The 25,024-nt window shown below is 44.8% G+C and overlaps 1 protein-coding gene across 5 annotated transcripts in view; it reads left to right on the top strand.

Annotated features, from left to right (window-relative positions):
- The window catches only part of SH3TC1 (SH3 domain and tetratricopeptide repeats 1), a 98,200-nt gene that overhangs the window by 53,389 nt on the left and 19,787 nt on the right, over positions 1–25,024 (top strand). For all 5 annotated transcript variants that reach the window (XR_013622395.1, XM_078771764.1, XM_078771765.1 and 2 more), the window contains exons 8-13: positions 7,204–7,396; positions 8,259–8,395; positions 8,508–8,555; positions 8,666–10,489; positions 10,623–10,803; positions 20,766–20,916. Coding sequence is in view for 4 of the 5 variants with exons in the window: in XM_078771764.1 (XP_078627890.1) it covers positions 7,204–7,396; positions 8,259–8,395; positions 8,508–8,555; positions 8,666–10,489; positions 10,623–10,803; positions 20,766–20,916 (2,534 nt within the window). In the remaining variant the exon portion in view is untranslated. The remainder of the gene's footprint in view (positions 1–7,203; positions 7,397–8,258; positions 8,396–8,507; positions 8,556–8,665; positions 10,490–10,622; positions 10,804–20,765; positions 20,917–25,024) is intronic.

The raw sequence follows: 25,024 nt of genomic DNA, 5'->3' as shown, positions 1-25,024 counted from the left end.
GATGAAAATTGATTATTTTTCAGATGAAATTGATTATTTTTCAGAGGAAAATTGATTTTTTTTCAGATGAAAATTGATTATTTTTCAGATGAACATTGATTATTTTTCAGATGAAAATTATTTTTCAGATGAACATTGATTATTTTTCAGATGAAAATTGATTATTTTTCAGATGAAAATTGATTATTTTTCAGATGAAAATTGATTATTTTTCAGATGAAAATTGATTATTTTTCAGATGAAAATTGATTATTTTTCAGATGAAAATTGATTATTTTTCAGATGAAAATTGATTATTTTTCAGATGAAAATTTATTATTTTTCAGATGAAAATTGATTATTTTCTAGATGAAAATTGATTATTTTTCAGATGAAAATTGATTATTTTTCAGATGAAAATTGATTATTTTTCAGATGAAAATTATTTTTCAGATGAAAATTGATTATTTTTCAGATGAAAATTGATTATTTTCCAGATGAAAATGGATTATTTTTCAGATGAAAATGGATTATTTTTCAGATGAAAATGGATTATTTTTCAGATGAAAATGGATTATTTTTCAGATGAAAATGGATTATTTTTCAGATGAAAATGGATTATTTTTCAGATGAAAATGGATTATTTTTCAGATGAAAATGGATTATTTTTCAGATGAAAATGGATTATTTTTCAGATGAAAATTGATTATTTTTCAGATGAAAATTGATTTTTTCAGAGGAAATTTTTTTTTTTTCAGATGAAAATTGATTATTTTTCAGAGGAAAATTGATTTTTTTCAGATGAAAATTGATTATTTTTCAGAGGAAAATTGATTTTTTTCAGATGAAAATTATTTTTCAGATGAAAATTGATTATTTTTCAGATGAAAATTGATTATTTTTCAGATGAAAATTATTTTTCAGATGAAAAATGATTATTTTTAAGATGAAAATTGATTATTTTCCAGATGAAAATGGATTCTTTTTCAGATTAAAATTGATTATTTTTCAGATGAAAATTGATTATTTTTCAGATGAAAATTGATTATTTCTCAGATGAAAATTAATTATTTTTCAGATGAAAATTGATGATTTTAGAAGTTTGACCTTGAGTTGACCTTTTAACCTCCAAATATAGTTGGATTCCCAATTAAATTAGGCACTATGCAATTGCTATTTAATTGTCATGTCAATTGGATGAAAAATTAGAATTTTCAGATGAAGATTGATGATTTCAGAAGTTTGATCTTGAGTTGTCCTTTGACCTTTTGACCTCAAAAATAGTTGGTTTCCCAAATCAGTGACCCATATGCAAATCCTGTTCAACTTCCAAATCAATCGGATGAAAAATGACGATTTTAGAAATTTGACCCTAACATGACCTTTGACCTCAAAATCAATAGCCTTCTCAGTTGTGACTACCTTTGCAACTTGTTAAAGTTTCATGAGGATCGGTTTAGAATTGTGACCTGTAGGGCAATTGACAAACAGACAGACAGACAGACAGACAGAATACCAAAGTCAACCGACCAATGTACTTGAAAAATCTTCGATTTTGCAAGTAACAAACAGACAGAGGTAAAACCATAACCTCCATCCATCTTCGGTGAGCAGAGGAAATAAAGCCTCAAGATTTCCCTTTCCTGGGTTTTCACCTTCACAGTGCCATGAGGCTATCTTTATTGATCCTCCAATGGCAATTTGTATTTGATCATACTTACATAACACACGTTCCTCAGTTAACTGAATATTTTATAATTTCTAAAAATCTTGGAAATTATTTTTTTACACTTTCTTTATTAATTGATGGGGTCAGTAAGGTGACACAATTTCCAAACACACCTGATCACAAGTGTGCCTCACTGACTGGGTCATCAGTCAAAGTCCTCAGCATCATCCTGTTTCGGCCCTTCAACCTTGATACGATCAGCAAGGAGGGGTCACCATGGCATACACACACAATGTATGTTCCCTGTTCTGATGACCGCTGTTGCTAGGAGTTTCTGCGCATGTGTGCCGAGCATTCTGGGGCAGATTACGTCATTTTGAAAGTTGCATATTCTCCACAGCTTTTACTTTCTGACTATCAACAGATCCAATTCCGTGTTGCAGTGTCCACTTCTGTGTATAATCTTATGACTCTCTCACTTCGGAAAGACCAACCAAGCCATGGCTTAACTGTTTCTCACCACCAGATCTCGACCCTTTCCATACCTCACTCCCCAACTGTATATGCCGGCAGTTTTTCACCCAGCTCTGCTACTATCACGTGTTCATAGAAGTCCACCGTGATGCACAGCATCATCTCCAGCTCAATCATGACCATCATCCTCTCCAATGCATCCCAAAATTCCTAATTATTTGCCTCCATCCTTCCCATCTGTGGCCGGTATCCGTACACCAACATGAAACACACCCGTTTTTTCCATTTCATTAACCAATCCACAACTAACCGTCCCTCCCACATATCATGCTGAACACCTCTTTTGCATGCTGATCTATTCCGATAAAAGGATCCTTACTTGTTAATCTCCTCATGCGTGTAACAGCTTGTACCCTCATACAATCCTACTCACTGTCTTCTTTCCACTTGGTCTCCTGGGTGTACATCACATCCAGGATTCCTCTTTGCATTATCTCCAGCACCTTATAACATCTGCCCCATCCATCGTCCCATGTTTAAACTACTTAGTGGGATTTCACATCTGGATCGCTGCCAGACTGATGATCCTCCTGAACTTTGCTGGCTCCTTGCCTGCATGGGGTAACATTGTTTTGACCTCACAGAGTTAGTACCATCATAAAGAGTCTGGGAGGTTATAGCCATTCAGCAGCCCTGCCTGTGCTGGACTGCCAGTGTGGTTTGTCTTCAATCCTTCATCTCAAAGGACTATCCTACAACACAGTGGGTGTTTTGAAATTATGGTGATGGGGAGGAGGTACTCACCGATATCACTGTTGGAGCCTCTTCATCTCATCCGCCTCACTTGCCATTCCTCTTTTTCTGTCCATAGCATGGACAGGGGCCCATACCGGTGCTGAGTGTGAACTCATTCGACCATGGGCCAGATACCGGAGACCAGTATTCTTAGACACCCTATTATATGTCCTTTCAATATCCGCTTGTCTGCAAAAAATATTACTGGATTTAAAAAATACTCGATATGAAATACGGGCTGCATTGCACATTTTACACCAAAAATACTGATGGAAAAATGAAAGTGGGTGATTAATTTGACCCCAAGATATATTTTATAAAAGTATAAGCACAATGAACGATATTTATTTTAAACTACCGTACATGTTCACTCTACCCAAAATAACAAACAGCATCAAAATCTAATAGTTGGTTAGATATTTGTATTACCAAAAATGTACAATCAATTTAAAATTGTAGCCTGTACTTTTATATTTTCCTCCTTCAAAATGATGTTCTGCAATAGAGTGGACCACACTTGAGCGAACGTAACTTTATAATTCCTTCAATGTTTGTTTGCAAATAATACAGTCCATACAGTAAATAAAAGTGTACATAACACTTTACGTAATGTGTACAAAACGTGTACATAACATGTAAATAACGTGTACATAATGTGTACATAACGTGTACATAACATGTAAATAACGTGTACATAATATGTGCATAACACTTTACATAATGTTTACATAACGCGTACATAATGTGTACATAACACTTTATATGATGTTTATATAACGTGTACATAATGTGTACATAACACTTTATATAATGTTTATACAACGTGTACATAATGTGTACAATGTACATAACACTTTACATAATGCTTACATAATGTGTACATAATACTTTACATAATGCTTACATAATGTGTACATAATGTGCACAAACGACTTCACATAATGTGTACATAACACTTTACATAATATTTATATAATGTGTACATAACACTTTACATAATGCTTACATAATGTGTACATAATACTTTACATAATGCTTACATAATGTGTACATAATGTGCACAAACGACTTCACATAATGTGTACATAACACTTTACATAATATTTATATAATGTGCACATAATGTGTACATAACACTTGCCATAATGTTTACATAACGTGTACATAATATGTACATAATATGCACATAACACTTTACATAATGTTTACATAATGTTTGCATAATGTGTACATAATGTGTACATAACACTTCATATAATGTTTACATAACGTGTACAATGTACATAATATGGACATAACACTTTACATAATTTGTGCATAATGTGTACATAACGTGAACATAACATTTTACACCGATGTACATGTTTTCATATCACACTCAAACCAAGGACTGTCTGTAGATAGAGAAGTCATTCGAATTCAATGTCATATCTAACTATGAGATCCATCAGTGGCTTCCATTCCATATTATACTGTGAGTGTGATATATGATTACACTATTGGCATATAAATAGCACGTTTCAGTTACAGAGTCAGGCACACTGGATGTATGAAAACCATTGCCAAAAGGATGGTCATTGAATGAGAATATGGAAATATCGCTGTTATGTACTAAATAATGTGCCTAAGGTTGGTTGACATAATATTTATAAATTAATACAACACTGAATACACCAATGTATTGTATTGAGTTCAGGTAAAAATGGCTGTAGAAAAATGTATATTGCATGTCGCTTGAAATAAATGTAATGCAAAAAAATCATGTTAACCTCCTCCTGATCCCCATCCCTGACCCCCAATCCCACACACACAAATACCCTTTTCTGCTGGTTATATAGTATATAAATGGCCACAAATAATCTCAAATATGAATTTAACTTTCCTGGAATAACACTGCAATGATGTAGCAGATATATCACACCACTAAATAATTAATGAAAGTCACATCAAGGAGGTTTTCTTTGACTAAAGAAGAAACAAGTACAGATGCATTCAAAGTACACCGCCACCATGCCAAATAATTAAATATCCTACAGCGCGGCATTGCCGGGGCGCCTCCGGCACCCGGCAATACCGCGGTACAGCTCATAGAGACTGCATTGGGAGGGAGAATGAATGATTGAATGAATGATCGTTTTAAGGCCATTTTCCCCGCTAGAGCAGGGGTTAGCCTTGCGGGCCCCATGACAATCATGGTTCCCTGTTTGAGGCAATGTTTTTATGGCTGGATGCCCTTCCTGACGCCAACCATTGGTCGCCTCTTACGATGCGCAGGGATACGGTGTACCTATTCTAAACCGGGGTACACACCGGGATCATTCATCCCAGCAAGCTGGTACTCAAATTGCCGACCTCGGAAGGATGACAGGCTGAGTCAACCCCCCCTGGCGTTAATTCAGCGATCGACCAGGATTCTAACCCAGGATCCTAGGATCCCAAGCCGGCACCCTAACCGCTAAGCCAACACCAGGGATATTGCATATTGCATTGGGAGGGAGAGGTGTACAATAATTGATTGATTAATTGCATAATTAAAATAAATAAAAGATTATCATAAAATGTTTTCTTAATCAATTGGCTAATAGCATAACTAAACCACTAGTGCTTCATCCGAAGATGTATCTTTTAGAAATTTAATTAAATAAGTTAATTGATTAATCAAGAAATAATTAATCGATTAAATGATTAATCAATAAAAATCAAAAATATTATTTATAGCCACATCACTTTGTCACTGTCATGTCCAAATATCAGCTTCCTAGCTCAAAAGGTGCCTGAGAAATTGCCCAGATGAGAAATAAAATAAATAAATAATAATCATAAAAAATCAAATAATTAATCAATTCGCTAATAGAACACATAAAGCACCACCATTTCATCAGAATCTGTAACTTAACGAAAAAAAATTTTTTTAAATCATTAATCGATTAATTGATATATTGATCAATCAATAAATCAAAAATAGCCTTTGCAGCTAAATCACTTGGTCATTGGCATTTGCAAATATCAGCTTCCTAACTCAAAAGGTGCCTGAGATAATGGCCAGAAGAGAAAGGAAATGTGTAAGTACTTAATTATTCGCTAATAATGAAATAACTCAATTAACTGATTAATCAAAAAACAAAAAATACCTTTTTTGACAAAGTACTTGCTCAATATTGTGCTCAAATTTCAGCTTCCTCGCTCAAAGGAAGGCTGAGATATCACCCGGACAAACAAGAAAGAAAATAAACAAGAAAACAAACAACCAGAGTGAAAACTGAGTACTCCCTTTGAGCGTGCGTCATTACCGAGCCCCCTTCGGTCTCCGGCAATGACGATATGCAGCGCCTGGAGATGGCATAGGAAAGGAGTGGTGTACAACAACCAGAGTGAAAACTGAGTACTCCCTTTCAGCGTGCGTCATTACCGAGCCCCCTTCGGTGCCCGGCAATGACGATATGCAGCGCCTGGAGATGGCATAGGAAAGGAGTGGTGTACAACAACCAGAGTGAAAACTGAGTACTCCCTTTCAGCGTGCGTCATTACCGAGCCCCCTTCGGTGCCCGGCAATGACGATATGCAGCGCCTGGAGATGGCATAGGAAGGGAGCGGTGTACAACAACCAGAGTGAAAACTGAGTACTCCCTTTCAGCATGCGTCATTACCGAGCCCCCTTCGGTGCCCAGCAATGACGTTATGCAGCGCCTGGAGATGGCATAGGAAAGGTGCGGTGTACAACAATTTGCATTTCGTATTAAATTATCAATGATGAGAGTAGGAAAAAAAGAGGTGAAGGATGGAGGATAGAAATGAGGGTAGGGAAATTGACTACTTTGTTCATTGAGAAACTACGACTTGAGATTTAAATCCTATAATTACAATTGAAGACATGAAGTGGAAGAATTGCTTAAAGTCACATTCTTGGGCAAAGTGAGTTTGAACCAGGAACTCAATCTACAGTATGGTACAAGTTTACATGTGTGTAAAAAGTTTACATGGAGTTATTCCGTGACTTCACTACTTCTTTAATTATACTATGATTTATTAATTGTGTCCTAATGACCTTGTACTAGATGTATTATGTGTACATTGTCCTCTAATGCCTTGGCCTTCTAATGAAAAGGATAAAAAGGAAAGAAAAAACAAAAAATTACAACATTAAATATCAACCTTTGATTAATATATCCTCATTTATTTTACCTAACCTAAATTTCAATTTCAGATTGAAGGAAGTTAGGGAATTCAATTTCCCGGCTCTGATGTTATTGTGTCACAATATGGTGTTCCACCTTTTCTGATTACAGCTGGCAGTTGGTGCAGGGCACAGCACGCGTACGTGGCTCAAGCAGCGGATGAGTTAACCTTTGTCGAAGGCGAGCGGTTGGAGGCCATGATCTCGCTCCAAAGTGGGGTTTGTTGGCTATTGGCCAGATCTGAAAATGGAGGACGTACCGGGTTTGTGCCCAGCAGCCTCATTCGTCCAGAGCCTGGCGCCCTGTGGGTTTGTGTGTGCATAAATGCAGCGATTGTAGTTTTATTGAGAAGAGGAGACCTGGTTATCGGTGTTGTTAACTTTTGGGGAGCACAGACCCCATCAAATCAGTAGGCGAGAAAAACAATGTTTTGAGTTTGGTTGATTTTTGATATTTCTTTTTGACTGCAGCAAATTATGGGCAATGCAATGCAAATGAATATGACGTCACAAAAGCAGCCACGTCACAAAAGCAGCCACTGAATAAGGGTCTCCAATTCCTTGTTTTTTCCTTTATATGGGTATCCAACTTTATATGGATATTCACTCTTTCATTCCTCTTTTTTCCCGCCTCTGGAACAAACTCCCACACTCTCTTCAATCCCACTCCTCCCTCCAGGTCTTTAAAACACCTGTTCACCACCATCTCTTATCTTCCCCCATCCAAAACCTTGATCTTTTCTACCCCCGTTGATTCACCCCAAATCCACATCTTTCAATCCCCGACTTCATTCAATAAATTCCTTGTAGTGTCAACCCCTTCCTCCCCTCCCCCAAGCCCTCTCCCTCCCACAGATCTCCTGATGTCCCTGCTCTCTACTGTTGTGTTTGTGTGCTTCCCTCTCTCCATCTTGTCTCTCCTTCCCTTTATTGTTTTATGTGTCCGTTTATGTTTTTTGTGTTTGATATGCTCCCTCTTAAACGAGGCTCGATCTTGTATACAAAAAATAATAATAATAATAACTTAGATGAGAGGATTCCTCAAAATGTATTGAAATTTAAAGTTTGTTGAAACACAACTTTTGAAAATCTCAAACTCAATGTTTCAATCATGTTATGATCAAGGTTCCTCTTGTTTGTAACAATTGTATCCGATATTACTTTCAGTGCGATGAATGACCTTTCCTTTGACTGCAAGGAGAAGCTTTTTCATTGCAATTATTCGGAAGACTTTGGGATGGAGGATGCAATTGAGTTCCTCTCAAGTCTCACTGGAATGGATGCTTGTGCAATCTACAAAATGGGTAACATTTCTTTAGGATATTGCTCTTCCTGAATAAATGACACGTTTGCGCAACACAAACATCTTCAGAGACGATCACTTTGATGGATTTCATCCTATTTTATTGTGTGCAGACAAAGAGGAGCTTTTGGATGCTGATCTTGAAACGTTGGCAGAAATAGGTTTGTGCTGCCTCGTTAAATGCTCAATGACTTGAAAACTTGCAAGATGAAATGCTACCAACTGCGCGGTTGAAGGGCATCCCCAAATTGTACTTCTCTTTTTCTTGCAGAACTTTTGCACATTACTCCAGAATTTGTGGTAGATAATGCTGCTGATGTACCTGGATTTGTTGAAACGGTCCATTGGGTCGAACAAACCATTATGGAGCAACCTGCGACGGAAGTCAAAAGCAATACCTTTGCCAATCAACTACAGGAACCAGGTAGCTGCAGCGATAACACCCAAGAAGCAAGATTTGAAAGAAGGACGAAAGAAAATGATGATGAAGATGATGATGATGAAGAAAATTTGCATGATGAAGTCGAGATACATTTTTTAAGAAAATACAAGGAAGATGAAGAATGTCAAACATCTGATGATGTGGAAAATACTGCAATAATCGATGAAGCGAGCTCAATGAATTTCTTGCTCTACCTCAATACACCAAAGCACAGGAAATCGTTTGAAGCTTTTTATCGGGAGGATGCTTCTCCAGCTTCCAAGATTTTCCAAGGTTGTTTGGATGAATCTATGGTTGAGCACTTACTCGAAGATCTGCATGCCCGAGCCAAACATGGGTGCATGCTTTGGGCACTCAGCCGCGTTTGCTTCCTCCTCGGTCGCCACTGTGCGCAACGAGTGAAGCTGTTTCAGGCAAGAGTCTACTTCGAGGAGGCCCTGGCAGTTATTGATGGAGACATTCCTGACTTGACTTTCATGAATGTTCTCTACACCAGTCTTACCAGGGTGTACTTGCGTCTACGGCATCAGGCTAAGGCTGATAATTTCTTGAAAAAGACAGAAGCACTTTTACTAGGGGCACCAGAAATGTCGTACTGCCATTCGGCTGCACTTGAGGTGCTCAATTATATTCTCAGGAGAGCTGTACTCACGAGAAATGAGAAACTTGAGAGCAGAGCTTGCATTCTGATTTCATCCTGCCATCTCAAACTTGGACAAATTTCTGAGGCATTGCCTTTTGTTGAAAGACTTCAATACCTAGCGGATCAGCGTGGCGATTCGGGTCAAAAAAACTGTCCAACTTTCTACAACCTGCTCAGTTTCCTGTACAACAGGAAGTGCCTTCCCAGAATGTGCTTGGCATGTAGCAGGTTTTTATTGACCAAGCCGCATGTAAAGGCTCTGCAGTGTTTGCAAGGTGCCAGATGGGTCGTCAGTGGTGCAACAAAAGACGGCACTCACCCATGCAATGCCCAAATCCCAGCGCTATGCAATCCATACTTCCTGAAAGCATTAGAATTCTGTGAGCTTGACGCTTCCTTAGAATTGCGGTGGAACATTCATCTCAGCATTTCTGAGCTCTACAGGCAACACGGTTACTTTCGAAGATCTACTGATCATCTTCACAAGATCACGGAGTCGGCGACATCTTTCTCAACCGTGAAGGCGATAGATGTTTCTGTGAGGCTTGCCTGGATAAACATACAAGAAAACGAACTTCAAAGAGCTAAATATATCCTCGCTCCTTTGCTGAAAATGTTGACTGGAATGAGACTTCCACAGGAAGAGGGTGCGGTCTGCAATATTCTCGGGCTCATTCTGTCAAGACAACAAAACATCGCACAGGCTTTGATGCACTTCCGCAATGCCTTTGCTATGGCTAAGATAACTGGCAATATTTTGAACCAGGCAGTCTGCCGTGCCAATGTGGGGTTCCTGGCAATGAGGATCGGTGCAAATGTTGGGGCCAACCTATTTCTCCAATCAGCCTTGGAACTTGTGAAATGGAAAGAGCTAACTGAGCTTCCACGGAGCTTTGTGCTGGTTCCACTCAGCTTGGGACAGATGACGCTGCGTAAAGAACCTCGAACAACGGTCATTCTCTATCACGAGCTGGCTTTGTTGTTGGCGTTATCCAAAGACAACCTGAAAGGTGGGTCAGCACCTTAGTGCAAAGTCAAATCGCATAACAGAATCCCAGAGGTATTGTAATAAATAACTGTACAATGAAAGAATGTTTGAAAAACTCCTTCATCTTTTATTTGTTGTACTGGATCTCTTGCCAGGCCAGTTGCTGGTGACGAACATGCTGTGCAGATTGTACAAAGACAGTACATCGCATGTTGACCTCCTTCATTGTTACCGCAACTTCCAACTCGCCCTTGTTCGCTCGGCTCACTGCCGCAGACTTGAAGGTTGCATCCTGCAGGCCCTAAGTCATTTGCACCTCGAGCAGCATTCTGCATGGTATGGAACAGCCCTCAGCTTCATGATCATTGACTGACATGGCCTCGTCTATTTGTAAGAATTCAGTGTTAGTCATATAGAAAGAAAGAAATAAATAAATAAATAATATAATATAATATAATATAATATAATATAATATAATTTGTCTCCTTTGCATATGTTATCATTTGTAAGTATGTTATAAAAACAAACTGCTTATCATCATCACACTGAAATAAGATGATGTATTTCTTGTTCCGAACTAAAACACTAAAATGTACATCAAGTGCAAGTAATATTATTATTCGTTCTTATGTAGCACAAGGCTGCGAGGCAGCATCATTGACTGACCCTAGGGACTGTGCCGCTAATGCAGTGCCCTCTGCTGGTTAGGACAGGAATTTCGAAATTGCTGATGGTGCCGGCGATAGCTCGCCACTCTTTGCGAAGGACACTTTGGGATCTTTGAACATCCCCCAACGAATGCTGGCACATGGGATGCCCCTTCAACGTCCATCCGAGGGATGTCAAGATTTGTATTCGATTTGTGGGTGGCCACTTATGAGTGAGTGTGGTTATTTGACCCGAGGGGCTCCTGCTCCTAGCAGCTCTATTTTGCCCCTAGGGGCTCCTGCTCCTATCAGCTCTATTTTGACCCTAGGGGCTCCTGCTCCTATCAGCTCTATTTTGACCCTAAGGGCTCCTGCTCCTATCATCTCTATTTTGACCCTAGGGGCTCCTGCTCCTATCAGCTTTATTTTGCCCCTAGGGGCTCCTGCTCCTATCACCTCTATTTTGACCCTAGGGGCTCCTGCTCCTATCACCTCTATTTTGACTCTAGGGGCTCCTGCTCCTATCAGCTCTATTTTGCCCCAAACCGCTCCTGCTCCTATCAGCTCTATTTTGACCCTAGGGGCTCCTGCTCCTATCACCTCTATTTTGACTCGAGGGGCTCCTGCTCCTATCAGCTCTATTTTGCCCCAAACGGCTCCTGCTCCTATCAGCTCTATTTTGACCCTAGGAGCTCCTGCTCCTATCACCTCTATTTTGACCCTAGGGGCTCCTGCTCCTATCAGCTCTATTTTGACCCTAGGGGCTCCTGCTCCTATCACCTCTATTTTGACCCTAGGGGCTCCTGCTCCTATCAGTTCAATTTTAACCCTAGGGGCTCCTGCTCCTAGCAGCTCTATTTTGACCCTAGCGCTCTCCGGACTATCTTGTTCTGTGGTTGTTTGCCATATAGTATCCGTAACTCTGTTCTTGTGCAACTGTCTTCCTCCAAATGTTTATCCCCTGAAACCTATTCACTCACTCCTGAACTATACAACCAAACCAGCTCACTAAAAATATTACATTCATTTATGTCGGGGCAGCAATGTGACTTCTGAAGTGACCTATCCAATCCCTGATGACTTGATATCAATCAGAAATGCTCAATAATAAGGATTACTGGCTACCATTCAGGCACTCTTGTTGGGCCAGGGTCAGGCTTGTCACTCTGAAATAGTGTACTTATGATTACCAGATGTTTGCCAAAGCAGCTCTTGATTTGGTGAATCTGTTTTAAAGAAATGAAGTTTCAATTTGGTGCAGTCAGCAGGTCTGTTATCCATGTTGAGAATGCTAATGCTATCACAGAGCGATTCCTCCCAAATTGTATGCCATGAAATGCCCAATCCAGGTCGTGACCGATGGTAACTCAAATAAATCACACAATTGATAGAGTTGTTCAATGAAATAACCAGGATGTGTCCAGATAACTTTACCAAACAGTGTAAAATATTGCTACGGTTTTGAGGTTTGTACAGTGAGCTCAATAAAGGTTAAAGGTTGTCCCCCATAGATAGTCACACAAGCAACATGTAGCCTCATTTGTAGTATAGTTATGTCTTAGTATGTGTAAGAATAGGCCCTTTCCAGTGTTAATTCTGCGTTGTGTAAAGACAGGAGAATAGGCCCTACTTCTGCAAACCATTCTACCTCTGTAGGCGCAATCCATTTTGCTACCCATTGGTTATTCATTAGTCGAGTTAACATGAGGTAGGCCTAAGAAGGTGGGGGCTGCGTTGAGGTCGGAGCAGCAGAGGCGATGACGGCAAGCATGAGCCACCAATCAGAGCTCAGAGGTGGTGGTGACAGAGGGTGTGGTGAGAAGAGTCTGGTGAGTTCCAGAAGGTTCGCGGGGCGGGCCTATATAACCCGCTGCGCAAAGCCCTCAACAGGACTTGCAGAGGGAAGAGAGGACTTGCAGAGGAAGCGGAGGACTTGCGTCACAGGACTTGCAGAGAGGGGACTTGATGAGAGAACTCGCATTGTACCGCTTGATGAACTTGACCATCGCATGAGAACGCGCGCGCTCACCAACACCAAGGCATTGAGGAAGAAGAGTTGGTCGCGAGATATATGCGGGCGCAGCCAGGCGCGTTTATAACGAACTTACGCATTTCAGCCAAGCGAGTGAACGAGGCTGAGTAACCGCCCTACACCGTAAAAGCCGCCCCGCCCTTTGCCGTAAAGGTCCTCTCTACCGTTCGCCCCAATATTATCTCCAAGGTTAGAGGGACACGCTGCGAGTCCCTGCCTTCGCCTACCTCCACCTTCGCGGACGTGCCGGGGACCGTGGAGAGCTGGACGAGGACCATCCTTGGACGCGCTGGGGAACACCTGCCCTTCTACAATACCCCGTGTGAGTGTGAGATGGGCCCGTTGTCGCTGGGATAATTAAGACTGTCTAAGCTTGCTCTGTGTCTCTTCGTCCTGGAGCTGTATATACGTGCAATAATAATTAAACCAATCTGTTCTTTCTTCTTGATTCGATCGTCTTTGTGGTTTCATCATTGATTAAGCGTGGCACGAATAAGATCGCTTAAATCGGGGTCCATTAATTATAACTGCACGGATCACGTGTACGCAAACCGCTCGGCATACTCCAACCTCGCGTGGTTCGTGCGAGACTTGTTTCCTCGCTTCCAGGGCAGCACGAGTACTTAGGTACGAGTGAGAATTTGGTCCCGAAACCCTATTTGGCACTGTCCGGAAGGGACGTTGCAAGCCCCGGTTCCGCCAGGCCCAGTAAAGACAAGGGGATTCATGCCCCCCTTGATAAGGGGAGGAGGCCGGCGAGAGAACCGCAACAATACTGATAGGGAGAAAGGAATGCAATTAATATCTCGAAAACCTCTAACAACTCACTTCAGGATGCAATGTGTTCACGCAAGTTAAATCGATTTGCCAAATTGAATTTGCTGCGTTGATAATATCGTCATTTTTGAATGTTTGAGCTCTTTCGATAGAGTCATAAACCATTTATAACACCTTGAATGAAGTGTGATCTATGAAACGCGACATCATTATTACAAATCTAAACTCATGTGTTCCGTTCAGTAGTGGACAAGACGACACATGGGAACGATAAATTAGAAGAAACTTCCCCGAGTTGCTTTTTCTGCTTCATGGCCGACGTTTGTCCAATTATTAAGGTTTTTGTCATGCTGTAGCTGCAATAGGTTCTGATAAACAAAATGTGTTGAATTGGGAGATGCAGTTGCTTAATTATTTTTTATTATTTGTTGGCTTTGTATTGTAGAAACTTTTGATACACTAAAACACCCGCTCCCTACGGAAGCATTGGCATGTCCTCTCCCACCCCCCTCCCCCACCCCCCCCCCAACCTCATATAGGGATAGGGGTGGGTGATTTTTTGTGCCCATGTCCCGACTCTGGGTACTACCAACACATATGCAAATTTGCTGGAGATCGGGCCAGACCTGATTTTTTCGATGATTTTCAATAACTACAGTGCCTTCAGAAAGTATTCACACCCCTTGACGTTTTCACACTTTGTTGTTACAGCCTGAATATTAAAATGGATTAAAATGAGATTTTTTGCCACTGATTTACACATAATACCCCATAGTATCAAAGTGGAATTGTTTTTGTAGAATTGAAAAAAAAAATTAAAAATGAAATGCTGAAATGTCTTGAGTCAATAAGTATTGAACCCCTTTGATATGACAATCCAAATTGAGCTCAGATGCATCCAAAATCCCTTTGATCATCCTTGAGATGTCTGTACAACCTAATTGGAGTCCACCTGTGGCCAATCCAATTGATTGGACATGATTTAGAAAGAAACACCTTTGTGGCGGGCACAAGGGGCAATAATTCCGCGCACCAGTGGGTGGCGCGAGCGTCCAGATGGGGAGCGAAAGCACATGCCCCGCCTTTCGACCGATCGGCCACGCCCGGGGACTAGGCGTGGCCTCGGCACATATATGCGGGCTCTAAGCTCGAGCCCGCCCAGTGCTGAATTACGAGCTTTGAATAAAGACTCTTTGTTATACCAACGCGTTGTGGCCTACCTCTCTGGCAATCGAGTCGTGTGTGCACAGCACCACACTGGTGGCCCCGATTGGTTCAGCCGTTGCTGACCACCGAACGCGCCATGGCCACCAATGCCGTCGCAGTCAAACTCCCGGAGTTTTGGGAAGCGCACGCCGACGTTTGGTTTTTGCAAGCCGAAGCTCAATTCCAACTCCGAGGCATAACGGCGGACGAGACCCGGTACTACCACGTGGTCGCCGCCCTCGGGTCCGGCACTGCCGCCCGAGTCATGTCCATCTTTCGGCGCCCGCCGGGCGACAACAAGTACGAGGCGCTCAAACGTCTCCTCATCGCCACGTTCGGCCTCACGGAGATCGAACAGGCCAACCGCCTCCTGGACCTTCCCGCCCTCGGCGACACACGACCATCCGTCCGGATGGATTCCATGCTGTCCCTGCTCGGAGACCAGCCCCCGGATTTCTTATTCCGGGCGCTTTTCCTACGCCAGCTACCTGCACAGGTACGCCTCGCGCTGGCTGGTTCCAAAATAAAGGAACCCCGCGCCCTGGCTGGAGAGGCCGACAAGTATTTCGCAGCCTGCGACACGCAGTCGGTGTACGGTGCTGCCGTAGTGGATCCCGGCGCGGAGGCTCCAGCGCTCCTGACTTCCCTCGTGGCTGCTGCTACGCCCCGTCCACTACCGCCGCTGCCACCACCACCGCCGCCGGCACGGCCGCCGCGGCCGTTACCGCCGCAAACCTGGTGCTACTACCATGCCAGGTTCGGCCGCCAGGCCAAAACGTGTCGCCCGCCGTGCTCTTTTGACGGGTCGGGAAACGACCGGCGCTCACTTGCGGTCATGAGCGTCGGCCATTCCGGCAGCCTCCTTTTCATCATGGACACCTTGTCCGGGCGCCGTTTTCTTTGCGACACAGGAGCGCAGGTAAGCGTCCTCCCCGCCTCCTCGTCCGACAAGCAAACCGCGGGCCGGGGCCCCGCTTTGCTTGCCGCCAACAGTACACCCATCCGCACATTCGGGAAGCGTTGCCTCTCACTGCGGTTCGGAGGGCAGCGCTTTCAATGGTCATTCTTGACCGCCAGCGTGCCAATGGCACTGCTCGGTGCGGACTTCCTATGTGCGAATGGGCTGTTGGTCGCCGTGAAGTGCAGACGGCTCGTCCAGGCCGAAAACTTTAGCTCGCTCGCTTGTTCGCTGAGCGGCTCATTGAGCGGCTCACTGAGCGGCTCACCGAGCGGCTTGCCAAGCGGCTTGCTGGAAGGTTCCGTCCCGGCGAGTTTAGTTTGCACGCTTCCGGCAGCGGACGACTTTACCCGCCTCCTCGCCAGTTTCCCGGCCCTCACGCGGCCCACCTTCTCAGTGGTGGCCATTAAACACGGGGTGGAGCACCATATACCCATGGTCGGGCCGCCGGTCTATGCCCGGGCACGCCAACTCGAGCCCACGAAGCTCGCGGTGGCGAAAGCGGAGTTCGCCACGCTGGAGCGGCTGGGGATCGTGCGGCGCTCCAACAGCGCTTGGGCTTCTCCTCTGCACATTGTGCCGAAGCCCGGCGGAGGATGGCGGCCGTGCGGGGACTACCGCCGGCTCAATGATGCCACCACCCCGACCGCTACCCGGTCCCGCATATCCAGGACTTTTCCGCCCGGTTGGCAAACACGACCGTGTTTTCCAAGGTGGACCTCATCCGGGGCTACCACCAGGTCCACGTCCAACCAGACGACGTCCCTAAGACGGCCGTCATTACCCCTTTCGGCCTCTTCGAGTTCCTGAGAATGCCTTTCGGGTTGAAGAATGCGACCCAGGCGTTCCAACGGCTTATGGACAGCATCTTGCGCGACTTACCTTTCCTGTTTGTCTACCTGGACGACATCCTGGTCGCGAGCGTGTCCTGGGAGGAGCACCTGCTCCACCTCCGCACGCTCTTCGAACGCCTGGGCCAGCATGGCCTAATCATCAACCCCGCCAAGTGCCGTTTCGGCGTCGCCACCAACGACTTCTTGGGGCACCGCATCACCAGGCACGGGGCCGTCCCTTTACCGGCCAAGGTGGAGGCAGTCAGGGATTTTCCGCGGCCCCGCACGATCAAGGGGCTCCAGGAGTTCCTGGGAATGGTAAGTTTTTACCACCGCTTCGTGCCCCACTTCGCCCAGCTCCTCCGCCCCTTGCATGAGGCCCTCCGAGGCAAGCCGGGCAAAGGTGACATCGCCTGGTCGGCGCCGATGACCACGGCGTTTGCGGGCGCAAAGCTGGCCCTGGCCGACGCCACCATGCTGGCGCACTCGGCGCCCTATGCACCGATCGCCCTCACCACCGACGCGTCGGACTACGCGGAGGGCGTGGTGCACGAGCAGTGGGTGCGTGGTGCTTGGCAACCGCTGGCGTTTTTTAGCCAGCAGCTTCGCCCGCACGAACGCCGCTAAAGCACCTTCGACCGCGAGCTGCTCGGGCTCCACCTGGCGGTCCGACACTTCCGCCATCTGCTGGAGGGCCGCCCATTAACGGCTTTCGTCGACCACAAGCCCCTTGTGTTCGTGATGGTCAAGGTCGCCGAGCCATGGTCGGCACGGCAGCAGGGTCACCTCTCTGCCGTGTCCGAGTACACGACGGACATCCATCACTTGGCGGGTAAAGACAACCCGGTGGCGGATTGCCTTTCCCGGTCCGTCGTGCTCGCGGTCCACCTCGGGGTCGACTATGCCCGGATGGCGGAGGACCAGACCGCCGACCCGGGCGTCCAGGCCTTGCGGACCGCCGTCACCGGCCTCCGCGTCACCGAGGTGCCGTTCGACGCCGCGGGCGCAGCCCTCCTATGCGACGTCTCCCTCGGCCGGCCTCGCCCCATCGTGCCCGCTGGCTGGCGGCACCCAGTTTTCGATGCCATCCACGGCCTGTTCCACCCAGGCACGAAGGTATCCCAGAAGCTCGTCGCGGCAAAGTTCGTCTGGCATGGCCTCTGGAAGTACATCCGCGACTGGGCCGGACGTGCCTCGCGTGCCAGCGCGCAAAGGTCCACCGCCACACCCAGGCCCCGTTGGCCCCGTTTGCGGTGCCTGAGCGTCAGTTCGACCACGTGCACGTCGACTTGGTGGGACCTCTGCCCCCCTCGCGGGGTTCACCCACCTCCTCACCATGGTGGACCGCACCACACGGTGGCCGGAGGCCGTCCCATTGGCGGCGACGTCTGCGGCTGATGTGGCGCAAGCCTTCATCGCCACTTGGGTTGCCCGGTTCGGTGCCCCCTCGGACATCTCGTCCGACCGCGGCCCCCAGTTCACCTCGGAGCTCTGGGCTGCGGTGGCGCAAGGGCTCGGGATGAAACTACACCGCACCACGGCCTACCACCCCCAGGCCAATGGCCTGTGTGAGCGCTTTCATCGCTCAATGAAGGCCGCGCTCTGGGCCAGCCTCCGCGACGGCGGCTGGGTCGACAGACTCCCCTGGGTCCTGCTGGGCCTCAGGACGGTGCCCAAGAACGACCTGCGTGCGTCCTCGGTGGAGCTGGTCTTCGGGCAACCACTGCGGGTACCGGGTGAATTTATCCCCGACTCCACGGCTCCTTTGTCCGCGGCACAACAGCGCTCCGCCCTTCAGGAGACCGCCCGGAGGTTCGCCCCAGTGCCGACGGCACACCACGGTTGCCCGCCTTCCCACATCGCCCCGGAGCTTCGCACGGCAAAGTACGTCTTCATCCGGCACGACGCCTACCGGGCACTACTACGGCCCCCGTACGACGGGCCCTTCCGCGTGCTGGAGACCGGGGACAAATTTTTCACCATCGACATCGGCGGCGCCCCGGATCGCATCTCCGTAGACCGCCTCAAGCCGGCCCACCTCGATCCGGACCAACCCCCGCAAGCAGCTCTGCCTCCGCGTCAAGGCCGCCCCCTGGCGGTCGGACCCCCGGCACCCCCCAGCCCCGCTGTCCCACTACCCCCCAGCCCTGCACCCATCGCCAGGGGGCGTTTCGGCCGGGTCATCCGGCTTCCCCGCAAACTCACCCTTCAGGTGCGCGGGAATTCTGGGGGGGCGCATGTGGCGGGCACAAGGGGCAATAATTCCGTGCACCAGTGGGTGGCGCGAGCGTCCAGGCGGGGAGCGAAAGCACATGCCCCGCCTTTCGACCGATCAGCCACACCCGGGGACTGGGCGTGGCCTCGGCACATATATGCGGGCTCTAAGCTCAAGCCCGCCCAGTGCTGAAGTACGAGCTTTGAATAAAGACTCTGTTACCAACGCTTTGTGGCCTACCTCTCTGGCAATCGAGTCGTGTGTGCACAGCACCACACCTTTCTATATAAGGTCCCACAGTTGATAGTGAATGCCATAGCAGAAACTCTACCATGAAGTCCAAGGAACTGGCTGTAGAACTCGGAGATAGAATTGTTAGACGGCCTAGATCTAGGGAAGGGGATACAACAATTTCTCGAGTGTTGAAAGTTCCCAAGAGCACAGTGAGCTCCATCATTAGGAAATGGAAAGAATATGGAACTACCATCAGACTCTTCCCAGAGCTGGACGTCCAACCAAACTGAGCAACCGGACAAGAAGGACATTGGTCAGGGAAGTGACCAAGAACCCAATGTCCACTGACAAAACTACATAGTTCCTTGGCTGAGATGGAAAAACCTGGAAGGATAACAGTCTCTGCAACACTTCACAAATCTAGGCTTTATGGGAGAGTGGCCAGATGGAAGCCACTCCCACAAGCCACCACACCATCCCTACCATGAAGCATGGTGGTGGCAGCATCATGCTAGGAGGATGCTTTTCAGTGGCATGGACTGGGAGAAGTGGAATGATAGAGGGAACAATGAATGGAACAAAATACAGGCAAATCCTTGAGGAGCATCTGCTTCAGAGTGCAAAAGACCTGAGACTGTGGTGAAGATTTACAATCCAACAGGACAATGATACCCAAGCATACAGCCAAAGCAACACTGGAATGACTTCAAAACAAGAACGTGAAAGTCCTTGAGTGGCGCAGCCAAAGCTCAGACTTCAATCCCATTGAGAATCTGTGGAAAGACTTGAAGATTGTTTTTCGCCCGACACTCCACATCCAATGTGACAGAGCTTGAGCAAATCTGCAAGGAAAATGGAAGAAACTCCCCAAATCCAGATGTGCAAAGCAAAGACATACCCAATAACACTCAAATCTGTAATCGCTGACAAAGGTGCTTCTACAAAGTATTGACTACTCATGTAAACTACCACCTCATGGTGGTTGCATACTCATGTAAATTAGATATTTCTGTGTTTCATTTTTAAATATTTTGTAAAACTTTCAAAAAAAAAAATTCCACTTCGATATTATGGAGTATTATGTGTAGATCAGTGACAAAAAAAATCTCCATTAAATCCATTTTAAATTCGACCTGTAACAACAAAATGTGAAAAAGTCAAGGGGTGTGAATACTTTCTGAAGGCCCTGTATTGGAACAGTGAAAGCAAATTTGTTATTATTGCTATTTACTCAGGAAATTTGGATTTGAGATCAAAAGTTTAATTTGAAGCAAGAGTACAGAAGGACATCTTTTATTTCTTGCTATTTCTATGTATATATGTTTTACCATTGTGCTTTTACCTGGTGTTCGACATTCTTATTACATACAATTTTACTGCTCTGTTGTTTTATGAGGTCTTACCAAAAAGCTTTGGATCACATGAAAAACAGTTTGGCAATTTTCATTGACCTGCATGAGCAAGAGAAGGTTGCTTGGGCCTGGCTTTGGGCAGCAAGAATCCATCATGACCTGGGCCAAAATGAAGTTGTCGATCTTCACTTACAGGCAAGATTGGTCCTCTTTGCAGACAGTTCTCATACCCAAACATTTACATCAATCATTATTCTATGTCTACATACATATGTCCTTATGATAATTTGAGAGAAACAAGGTATAAATCATGTTATTTGGTGAAAGCAGTTTCGTATTATATGTAAATGGCATAATATTATCAAGGGTCATGTCCCGGAAAGATTTTCCTTAAGTTACGATGTAATTCCTTCGCTAAGGATTTCCTTAAGTGCAGTTGCATAAACATTCCTTAGGAAAACCTGAGCTAGGACTTCCTTGCAGTTAAGGAAATCCTTTGGATTTAAATCCTATGCCAGGCAACCAATCAGATTAGAGATAGGAAGAGACGTCCGAAGCCAAGAACACGTAAAGACTAAAGGTGGGCGCGATTCGGAAAATTTTAAGTCCGCTTACCGCTTATCCGCTCCGCCAGCCCGTGTAGTCCGATTCGCTTATCCGCTTCAGCGGCCGAAAATCTTAGTCCGCTTACCGCTTATCCGCTTCGATTCGATTTTTTAAAAGCGCTTCGACGTTTTTAAAGCGATTTTTGACGTTTCTAAAGGGAATTTAATGCTTTTTAAGCCTAAATAGCCATTTCTAACTACTACAAAGACAAACAAAGCTTTTAAGATCAAAAATATACATTTTTATTTAAATAAAATTTATTCAAAATGTATTGAAATAAAGTTTTCCACTCGACTCTACTCTACAGTTAATTTAAATATAATTTTAATATATGCAAGTTACATTAAAGAAAAATCAATTTGCCCGTCCTTTCTTTGACAAGAGAGTCTACTAGTCAATCCTCGTCTTCCTCCTCCACCTCGTGGGCCTTCTTGAGGATTTGGAGGTTGCCCTTCATGAAGACGAGGGCCTCGAAGTTCGGTGCAGCCAGGGCCGACCTCTTAGGCCTGAGGATGTCCGACCCGTAGCTGAACACGCGCTCGACCGAGGCAGAGCTCGGGAGCGGCGTGTTATGCCTGAGAAACAGAGTTACCCAAGCATCACGGAACTCGAGCGGGAAGAGATTGGGCGAGAGCTGTAACGTTTGGTTATTCAGACACAAACAAGTCAACAAGATGGCGGGCCAACGGACTGCCGTTTATTCGTCATGGTGTCGTGAACATGCCGTAAACCATGACGTGAACATAACGTCATGATGTAATGCGTTATGTTACAACCATGTCGTAAACCATGACGTGAACATAACGTTATGATATAATGCGTTATGTCGCAAGAGCCGAGTTGTTAGGGTTTCACTTATTATTCACTTAAATAAATATTCACAATTCTAGAGTAACGGCTCAGGCTAACAGCTGATTTGGCGAATCGCGATGCGCTTTAATTTTTCGGTAGTCCGCTTACGCTTATCCGCTTCGGTTTCCGGGGGTTGTTCCGATTCGCTTATCCGCTTCGAAAACGTTAGTCCGCTGCAGCGGATAAGCGGATAAGCGGACTTTCGAAGCGGACCGCCCACCTTTGGCTAAAGACCACGTGATTTTCAATGACACTTGTTATATGCTGCACGGGGAACACGTGGTTGTGGATGAAGGAGGAATAAAATGATTCTTGTGTAAAATTCATTCGATTCTCATTCACCACTTTATTACTTCCGCTACCGAAGGTGGTGGGACTTTATGGCCCGATTTTCCTGAAGCATCCTTCAGGAAAGATTTGAGGAGATCCTTAACTTTTCCCTTAGGAAGGGCATCCTTAACTTGGCGTCAGGAAAGGCATCCGGCCATAAAAAACATTGCCTCAAAAAGGGAACCATGATTGTCATGGGGCCCGCAAGGCTAACCCCCGCCCTCGCGGGGAAAAATGACCTTAAAACGATCATTCATTCATTCATTCTTAACTTTTCCCTTAAGGACATCATTAAGTTGAGGATGGTTGAAAACATGAATAATCCTTAAGCTTTTCCTTAAAAACTTCCTTAAACTCAAGGGAACACCACCCCGACCTTAACCACGAACCTTTGAGTTTCCAAAAGGCGCTCTTCATGGAAATTGGTCATGAAGAGGGGACTTTTCGCCGCGTGATGTCAGAGGCTGATAGAACAAAACTTCTGCAATTTTCACTCTTTCATGACATCTGGAATATCGTCCTTGTAGTTTCGCACTCATATTTCACATTTATAATTTCACACTTTCACCATTCTTGGAAAGTTTCCAAACATTTACTGCACAAATTAAGGCTTTTACAATAAAATGGTGAATGAGAATCAAATGGATTTTACACAATATCTCTACTCTGATTGGTTGCCTGGCATAGGAACGGCAACTCCTAAGGCTTTCCTTCACCTTAGCTGAATAAGGAAATCCTTAAGGATTTTGTTAGGGTTGTTCATGCAGCAGCACTTAAGGAGATCCTTAGCTAAGTGGAAAAACCTACCTTAAAGTAAATCTTTCCTTAATCCATAAAGCACCGTGGAGCCACGATCATGGCCGAGATGTGTATGCAAATGGGTTTAAATTGATGTCAACCCAAAAAATGAATCATGACCTTTCTTCCAATGTATAATACCCAGGTAACTTAGGAAAGCTTTCTTCTAATTGGTGGAGAAAAGCCGATGATGTAGGGGTGGGGTGAGGCGGGTGGGGATGAGGGGCTCCCTTAACTTTAAGGAAGGATTTAAGGAAAAACGATAAGATATTCGTATATGCAACTATCCTCAACTTAAGGGTGTCTTTAAGGGAAAAGTTAAGGAAATACTTAAGTAAATCCTCAAAACATGTCCTATTAACCCTTAGATGCAGGCATCAAAAAATCCGACATAAACGCAGCCATTGGCCCTCGGAGGCCCAACGGATGTATTCGTGTAATGTTGTTCTTTTTTTGTTTTGTTTTTTCTTTCACATCCTTTTTCAATCCAGGTCGATACTCATGGATGTGTATTTGCTCAGAAAATGTGAATCATTGATCCTATTAGTGGGAAGAATCCCATACAAGTAATGAATCTTTTTTCTTTTTTTTTGCAAAAAGAATTTTGTTCTTGGTTTTTCAACTTTTTTCTCTCTAAAAAGTTGAGGCTCATGGAGGAGTATTTGCTCAAAAAATATGATTCACTAATCCTTTTATTTCGAATGTATATGTCCACAACTGTCAAAAATCCTACACCTATGCAGCCATTGGGCCTCGGAGACCCTACGAATGTATTCGTGTAAAGTTTTTTAATTTTCATATTTTTGTCACTGAATTATTTGTAACCAAGTTATAGGAGCATACAATGACGCTCATATCAAGAAAATAATGATATGACATAGTAGTACAACAACATTTATGCGGGGCCTCGAAGGCCTGTGTTCGTGTTGGATTTTTGGGTTATAAGTGAAGAATGAAGAATTTCCCACGAGCCTGAATAAATTTTTTCTTTTATTTATGTCACTGAATTTTGTGTAACAACATGAAAGTCGGTGAAAATGAGGCTCATTCCAAAAAAAAATTGTACAGCATAGTTTTTGCAACAAAAAAAACCTTGTGGGCCTCCGAGGCCCAATCACTGCATCCAAGGATTAAGGATGGTTTATGTAACCGGGCCCATGTCCTCAGCATTTACACATTAATTTGAACATGAATGCTGTACTCACATGCTGAAGCAAGGTTCATGTAAACACACATGTAATGTGGATCACACACCTTGTCTTTGGGACCATATACAAAAGCGTCTCCTAATATTACGAGAGTAGAGGGGTCGGGGGTAGGGGAGAGATTCTGTTGAAAATATTGTATAACATTTGTAAGATGATGGTAAGGAGGAGAGAAGGAAGAGAAAGGGAGTAAATAAATGGGAAGAAGGGTAAGTGGAGTTAATTGATGTTTTCTGCAAAGTGAACGAAGGAACTTTTTGCATGAAAAGGAGGACAGGTTGCTCGTATTTGGGTGCAGATGAAGTCAGGTTGTTTCTAATATTCTGCCATATATGTCTGTGTGTACAATATGTCATTGCTCCAAATTCACAAAAAAAAAATGCTTCATATATTTTTCAACCAATGGCAAAGCAAATGGTAAAGAAAACAGATGTATTCCTTACCTCTCATGAAACTGCTTTGGAAGCAAATTCCTTCCTCAAATTCCTTCCTGGAGAGTAGGATACACACGT

This window comes from Myxine glutinosa, chromosome 2, assembly GCF_964187855.1.
Source record: "Myxine glutinosa chromosome 2, kmMyxGlut1.1, whole genome shotgun sequence".
Taxonomy (NCBI): Eukaryota; Metazoa; Chordata; class Myxini; order Myxiniformes; family Myxinidae; genus Myxine; species Myxine glutinosa.
The sequence above is the reverse complement of the archived record's forward strand: the minus strand, read 5'-3'. Positions and strand labels throughout refer to the sequence as shown.